This window comes from Triticum dicoccoides, chromosome 3A (assembly GCF_002162155.2).
Source record: "Triticum dicoccoides isolate Atlit2015 ecotype Zavitan chromosome 3A, WEW_v2.0, whole genome shotgun sequence".
Lineage (NCBI taxonomy): Eukaryota > Viridiplantae > Streptophyta > Magnoliopsida > Poales > Poaceae > Triticum > Triticum dicoccoides.
In genome coordinates, this window is record NC_041384.1 from 489,116,551 (window position 1) to 489,124,808 (window position 8,258).

The window sequence follows — 8,258 nt, forward strand, 5'->3', positions numbered from 1 at the left end:
AAGTTCGAAAAAAAGAACTTTATGTGCCGTCGTAGTGGGCCGAAAATATTAGATGGAAAGGAGAAAGCGGCAGAGGAAAATGGCATTGGGCTGCTACTCCCTCGACGCGAGCCCACAGGGCAAAGAACGTGCAATCATGATGCAGCGCACTACATTGACAGGGTCCGATGACGACGACGTCTTCCATTTGCCCACTCGGCCCCGCGGCACCAACCTCCTCAACACGCAAGCGCCGTTGTAGACACTGCCACCCGGACCCACCATATCGGCGTCGCCGTCACGCACGTTCCTCAGACTGGCCTAGAATAACTGACAGGTATGGCCACGATGCAACCCTAAGCAGAGGGACCCACGCGTCATGGACCCAAAGCGGAGCCGCGCATCCAGATATTTCCGCGCCCCCAACCCCGCACCACGCGCGATTCACAAAGAGGAGGAGAAAGAAGCCTCTCCTTTTCCAGCAGAGCCTTTCCCCATCTCTCCCCACAACCGCCGCCGCCCATCGCGCACAGAAACCACGCTCCAAGACACCAAAACCCACCGATCCCCCATGGAGAACGGCGACGAAACCCTCGTCTCCCCCACCGCTGAGGCCGAGAAGGCTGCGCCCAACGGAGGCGTCGCGGGCGAGGAGGTCACCCTCGCCGACGCCGTCCACCCCGCCAAGTCCTACGCCGCCGTCGCCGCCAACGCCGAGATCGAGGACCTCCGCGCCACCAAGCTCGACCTCGAGGAGCAGCTCGCCAACGCCAGCCAGGAGAACAAGACCCTCGCCGCGGAGGCCCACCGCCTCGAAGGCCTCTTCTCCCAGGCTCGGGACGACGTCGCCACCGCCGAGCATGCCGCCGCCACCACCGAAGAAGAGGTGGCCTCGCTCCGCGCCGAGGTCGAGCGCCTCCAGGCCCTCCTCGACCGCAAGAAGGCCGACCGTGAGGCGGACGAGCGCCAACGCCAGGAGCTCACGGCCGAGGTGGAGACCGTTCGTCAGGCGAAGCTCAATCTCGAGAAGGAGGTCGACGCCCTGAAGGCTTCCGCCGCTGCTACCACCGTGGAGGACAGGGAGGCTGCTCCGGACGCTGGGGCCCCGAAGGAAGAGGGAGTCGCCTGGCAGGGGATGGCAGCGGGGGCGGCCGCTGGTGCTGCCATCACAGCTGCCGTCGTTCTGATCTACCTCCGCCTCAAGAGGTAATCTGATGCTCTGGTGCGCAGGAAGTTTTGCTCTGCTGCTACAGCTTATGGAAGATTTGATGAGTTTGTCGTGGTGATGCTGTTACTACCGAACCGAGAGTAATATGTCTTCTATCAGTTAGTTGCTTAATAGACTACAAAAACTTAGGTAATCTGGAGAATGGTTATGTTTCATCCGTGTTTTCCTTAATCATCTACGGGCTTTTGGTGGTGACGGTGAATGTGTAGACACTTTGTCAACCGAGCAAGGCTGTATGCTTGGTTATACTATTATCGTTATGGTTGCTGGCTTACTGCTGCGGTTCTGCACTTTATTTCCGTCTCTGATCTATCCATTCATGGTTATTAATGGTTTGCATCTCTAGATGATTGCTTGATGGTATGTAGACATCTCTATTCTTACCAATGCGTGAAATGAGTTCAACTGTTTGACATGTTACAACTTATTACTTCGTTTCCTGCCATTTGATGATTGTTGGATTTAGTACTAGTGGAATCTTGTTATGTTCTAGTATTTGTTTCATCACCCAAATGTATGGAAATTTAGTTGGATGATTTAGCTTTGGTGCCGTGGTATGCGTCATGTTGTTCCTTGCACATAAGCAATGAAAATGCCTTGCATGCTGATTGCTGTTTAAACTGAAAGCTGCTTTTAACAGTACTTCCTTTGCAAAATGACGATTTTATGGAATCTGGATTTCCCCTTCCGGAAATTCGTTGCTGGTGTGACCTGTGCTTTCTTGTTTACTCATGATGCTTGTTAGAGCTTTGCTTCCATTTGGATTTTGTGGTTGTAGAATTCCTTCACCTTTATCCGTTTTATTGCTTGCCTTGTGGATGTTGGTAGTTTAAATATTGGTGTTCACTTTTAATTTTAGACAGTGACATGTTTTGTTTACATGTTTTCCTTGTGTGACCGGTATCTATGCATATGCCTTTCTTGGGCACGTGAATGGTCATGCCCTCTTGCGACTATGTGGTTGGCATTGCTGCTTTATTTCTGCATCACATCTATGCATGAGGCATGTTATATGTTTGTTATTGCTGGTTTGGCAACTGTATGCTTTAGGCTTAAGTTAGTTGAGGGATGCATTTAATCTGCAAATGTGTTATACAGAGCCATTTGTTGGGGCCATGAATGGCACACCCTCTTGTGATTGTGTCGTTGGCATTGCTACTTTATTTCATTTTGTACTCTTGGCATGCTGTATGTTTGTGATCACTGGTTTAGCAAGTGTATGCTGCAAGGCTTAAGTACTTGAGTTATGCATATGTTCTGTATATATAAATGTGTTATGCCGATAGAGCCATATTGCTAATTTGTCCCACTGTTTCTTTTCGGATATATCATATATAAATTCATTTTGTATTGCTATTTGGTCCCTCCCGAGTGTCTGCATGTCGTAGTTCCCATCACCAGCCTTCTATCATCTCCTTGGACTGACTGTCAATATCTGAACATGGCTGGATTTGCCTTTACTGTTTGTTGCCATTGTAGAGGATAGTCTTTTCTGTATCATGGTTGTTAGCATATTTTGATTCTGATTTACAGATTGTGGGGATTTGGGTCCATAGTATTGTTTGGTAGAACTCTCATTTGATTTGCTTCTTTCAACTTCATTGTTATTGAATATGGCTGTCAATAGGTACCACCAAAGCTTGTTCAATTTTCTAGATTGTCTGATATGCCATTTGTCAGGCTACTTCATTTGATATTTTTTTCATCTGAATGTAATTACCGCCTGGTAAATGCCTTCCGTAGCAGTCCATGAGATTATCGTGCCTGATCTGTTTATTGGGGGTACCTATGCTCCTCATTTAACTAAGGGTGTGTTTGGATTGTGGCCAAAATAGACCATGCCAATTAATTGCTTACGTGCTCTAGTGCCACAGTCGCAGCCCATATGAATGGTCAGACGTTTGTTTTTTGTGTTCTCTGTGCACTCCTAGTTTCATTCTCTAGAGTTCCGATGATGGTTTTCTAATTCAATACCACTGCTGTTGTGTTTATTTTTCGGTACAGTAGGCTGATGTGTGTCTTTTACTATATTTTAATGAAAAAAAGTCCATTTTACTCCCCTGAACAAAGTGGGTGGTTCACTTTACCCCCTGATCTATATTTTGGTTCCTTCTACACCCCAAACAAAACCAAACCGGACAAAAAAAACCCCGCTGGTATGTCTCCATTGGATGCTGATGTGGCACAGTCAAATGGCGGTTTTGACCGTGGTGGGGCCTACTTGTCAGGTTGGATTGTTATAGAGTTGCCGTTTCCCGTTGCGATCTAGATCAGAAATCCCCTCTTCCCAGTCCAAATCCCTAACCCTATTCTACATGGGCGGCGGCAGTGTTAGCTCCACCACTGTGTCGTCGGACGCTGTGAGCGCCGCCGGCGATGGAGGCGCGGCCCCGGTCGTCGCAGCAGCCCAGGCGAGCCGTAGCTTGCTGGAACGTCGGTTCCCGCAGGAGGTGTAGCGGCCGGGAGAGCCGGAGCTCCGTCGAGAGGCGAGCCATGTCCTGATCTCCCGCACTCCGGTCATGGATGCGCTGGAGCTGCGCTTCGGGCGGCACGTGCTTCTGGCAACTGCGGTCGGAGACCGCGAGCAGACAGTGACGCCGACAACCATGCTAGCGACCTTGCAGCAGCATTGCGGGGTGGTGCCGTCCGAGGTGGTCGTCGAGTTCGCGTGCCCACCACACGACCTGTGGCTGACCTTCTCGACGGAGGAGAAGTGCTCTGAGGTGCTCCTTTCATCAATGAAGATCAAGTGTTGCCGGCGTTGGATTCAGTTTTCGCGTTAGTGCAGAATGGTTCGATCTCAGCCAGGTGCTTTGAAGTACAAGAGCAAGCTCGGCTTTGAAGGCCTCCCAAACCAGGCCTGGACGACGGCGTCCGTGAAAGATGTTCTCAAGCAGCTGGGTGACGAGCTGATCGAGATCCTGCCGCCGGCAAGCCGCCGCGAGCTTGAGGTCATGGCGTGGCTTCGTGACCCTTCCTTTGTTGGCAAGGTGGTGACAGTGGAGATACCTGAGCCGAAGCTGACAAACAAGCCAGGAGTCCATGGATGAGTATGAAGCAATGCAATTCGAATTGGGTGACTACGGACCGTCGTCGCCGAGGAAGAAGAACAACTTACTGTATCATGTCATTTGCCACATGAAGGAGGTTGTTGATCATGGTCCTCTGCTTGCTGAAGGATTGCCTGATGAGTGGCTGCCAGGAGAAGCCGAGGACCTGACTCACAAGCATATCTTCAAGACTGTGCTGGGCAAGATCGACGACACTGACGGTGATGAAGGAGTTTGAGTTTGTGTCCTGTTATATTTGGCACTTTGGCTTTCCATTTGGTTCATTGTACCGTGTTAACAATCTGTAGTGTTGTACTGTGTGTTCAGTTCTATTTTGTGCTCGTTGTTGTGGTGAAGCAACTGTATTGCCAAAATTGTTTCAAATATTTGTGTAATGTGCTGGTACTATGTTGTCTTGTGAAATGGTACAATTGTGAGCTTATTTGTTTGTGCCAAAAGTGAACATATTTTGCCAAGCTTCTATCGAAAGGAAATTTCTTTCAAAAGAGAACATAGTAAACAGTAGCATTCAACTAAACGCAAATTCTGCAGCTTAGCAGTAACAAACACTAGTTCCTCAAACAGAAATTGTGCAGTTTAACAGCAACAAACACAAGTTCATCAAACAGCAACAAACACAATTTGAAGGCTCTAAATAACAGAAATTTTCCTGCTTAACCCCTTAGTTCATCAAACATGCTAACCCTGGTAGATTTCCTCCTTCTCTGACTAGAACTACCACCAGCTATTCTGTTTGCTTGCTTTGGAGGCCTTCGCCTTCTAGGCTGTGCTGTCCCTCCTGTAGCTTGCTGTGATGTTTGAGCTGCATGCTGTGAAGACTGGGCTGTAGCAATTTCATTTGCTACTCTTTGAGATGTCCTTGGAGGATTTTCCTATACAACACAGAAAAGTAACAGTTGTTAGGTGTTTCACATTGCTACAATTTCATAAGTACAAAACATATAGAAATCAAACATATGTAAAAATCATTACACACTTTTGTTTCTTTTTTCCTTTTTTTTCCTCTTCCTATTCTTGTACTTTCCCTTGTTGGGGTTAGTATTGCATTTCCTCATGTTGTGCCGAGGATTTCCACATAAACTACACTTGATCTTAGTTCCAATCTTGAAGAGTTTGTGTGCATGCTTAGGAGGCTCATCTCCACCTCTTATTCTCTCTGTACTGGGCCTCCCAGGCATTTGCACATAGCTTGGAACTAATGGTCTAGGTCTGTCAGATATTGGCCAGCTAGGCATGCCCTCCATTAGCATCATGACATGTTCATATGTCTTGTTGTAAGCTTCAATTCTGTAGCAAGGTGCAATAAGTGAATCTATGTCATCAGGGCCACACTGTGAAGCTGCTAGAGCATGAACACATGGAATTCCTGACAATTGCCAGTATCTACAAGAACATGTTCCTGCTTGCAAGTCAACTTTGAATCCATGCTGTCCTAACTTCACCTCATATCCATCTTTTCCATTCCATATTGTCTCACACTTCTCAGTAAGTTGTATCAACTTGTTCACCTTTTTGAGGATTTTGGGACAAATTGTTCCATTCCAATTGGTAGGCATAGCTCTATTAACTTGAATCCTAACTGTCACCTTTGCTCTGATTGCTTCAAACATACTGATGATAGGAAGACCTCTATATTTCACTATCCAATTGTTAAAACTTTCACACATATTGTTGTCGACTGAATCACAGAATGATCCTTATTTGAGCCATGCTCTACACCAATGTTCAGGCCCAGCCTGCATCATGTCTCTTGCTCCTTCTGGTGTGAGCTGAGCAAGCTTTGCCCTGTTCAAATTAAACTGAACTCTGTTAGAAGACTTTGCACAAGCCCAAAATCTCTTCTGGTATTTCTGGTCCCTATGTTTTTTCTTCCAGTTAGCATAAATGTGCCTAGCACAATTTCTGTGTTCAGCTCTTGATACAACCTTTGAAATTGCATTGATTAGACCTTTCTGCTGATCTGATATAAACACCCAGCCTTCACCTTGATTTGAAATCTCCAAGTCTTTATTTAACAATGCCATAAACCAAAACCAGGAGTCCTTATTTTCCACCTCAACTGCCGCCCAAGCAATGCGATACATTTGCCCATTTGCATCTCTTCCAAGAGCACAGAGTAGCTCTCCACTTTGAGCCCCCTTAAAGAAGCATCATCCAAACCCACTACTTTCCTGCACCCTTCTATGAAACCTCTCTTGCAAGCCTGAAAGCACACATACAATCTCTAAAAAACTGGTGCAATTTCTTTTGGATTAAGCACAACTGCCACAGTGCTTCCTGGATTGCTCCTCAGTATTTCTAGCTGATAATCAAACACCCTGGAATATTCTTCATGCATTGCTTCTCTAACTCTCTTTCTGACTAATGCTTTTGCTTTCTTTATTTTGGAAACATGCACATCTGCAAACATCTCTAATCTGACGGTGGCCTTAATAGATTTCACTTTCCATCCTGGATTTGCCTTCATAATTCTCTCATACTTGTATGCAATTCTAGGTGCAGTAACCAATCTGTTGTCTCTCCTCTGTGGGCATATGTGGTTGTCAACAAGTGTTATGACTTGAAACCAATCATTTGAGCTCCTCTTTGCACCATAAATCAACCAAGAACACTTAGGGCAAGAACATTTTTCCCTGATCCTACCAGCCTCATCTTTTACAAAGCAAATATGCCTCTTCATAGCCAGGCCATACTTCACGAGTGCCCTCTTGAACTGACTTCTTCCTCTAAATGTCATGCCCAAACTGAATATTGGAATTGCAGCCTTGTTATCAAATCTTGGAAATCTTGATTTCATCCTAAATGAATTTCCATGCTCATCCTCATCATAACTGTATTCCTCACTGGAATCCATGTATGGAGTGTCATTTCCTTCGCCCATTTCATCAAAAGGAATTAACTGTGCTGTACTTTCTTTCACTTCCTTCTCTTCATCAAGTGGCAACCCCATTCTGATCTTTCCGAGCACTTCCTTAGCATGCTTTCTGAGCTCCTCTGCCTCATCATCTTCACCTGATCTGTCTTCATCTTTAGGGCACAAATCAAAATCTGCACATTCATCACTTATTTCATCAGGTGCAACATCTACTTCAGGAACATTTGCAGTTTCAGGTTGCAATTCATCTTGTACATCATACTCAGTCTTGTCAGGCTCATCCACATCTTCCTCTGAACTGTGCTCCAGGTCATCCTCAGCAGAGCAATTATCATGCTCATCTTCCCAATCACTGTCACTCTTCTCTTCTGTCTTGTCTTCTTCAATTGCAGCATTAGTTTCCTTTTCCTCTTTCTCTCCAATATCAGACACACTGTTCTGTCCATCTTCATCAAGATCATCTTCATAATTCACATACACATCCACAACCCCACAATCTGTAATACACATATCCATGAAGAACACATTTCTATCAGTGTCCAGTCGTCTCAACCCATCTCTAACATTTTTTCCAAGAAACAACCAGTAAAGCCTGTGCTTCTCTGTTAGCTCTTCACCATGGTAGGCCATCTTTATATCTGCTAACTGCTCCCTGATAGTAGCTAAGGATATATTATACCTCTCAACAGATGTGAGCTGTATATTACCACCAACATAAGGCAATTGCTTGTTTGACTTCTCAAATTGGCCATTGTAAAAGAAACAGATGCCTAACCAATCTAGTTGATCCATTGCTTAACCTACAAATTAAAACAGCATTCAATCTTCAATTATAACCTACATACAACAGCTAACTAGAGTAGAGTAAGTACACCAAGGGAAGGGGATTGGAGGGATGGGACTCACCTCAGTTCGTCTGCGCCGCCGCGAAATCAGACAGACCGCAGCAGCCGCTGCCGCATCGACAGAGCCGTCGACCTAGGGTTTGAGGACGGGGGAGAGAGCGGCCGTGGGAGAAGGAACAGGTCGGGGAAGATTGACGGGTTGCACCGCCGCCGCCGCCGCCAACACCAAGACTCCGACCACCGTTGCTGGTCGGAGTTCA

General features: G+C 46.4%; 1 protein-coding gene across 1 annotated transcript; it reads left to right on the plus strand.

Moving 5' to 3' along the window:
- Nucleotides 1-424: 424 nt before the first annotated feature.
- LOC119268726 (myosin-11-like) lies at nt 425-1,502 on the plus strand. The gene has a single exon (XM_037550421.1). It carries the CDS (start codon nt 551-553, stop codon nt 1,187-1,189), a length of 639 nt encoding a protein of 212 aa, XP_037406318.1. The 5' UTR covers nt 425-550; the 3' UTR covers nt 1,190-1,502.
- Nucleotides 1,503-8,258: the final 6,756 nt, after the last annotated feature.

Bases quoted from the DNA above. Each gene is read 5' to 3' on its own strand.
- LOC119268726 (XM_037550421.1), top strand. From the start codon at position 551: ATGGAGAACGGCGACGAAACCCTCGTCTCCCCCACCGCTGAGGCCGAG.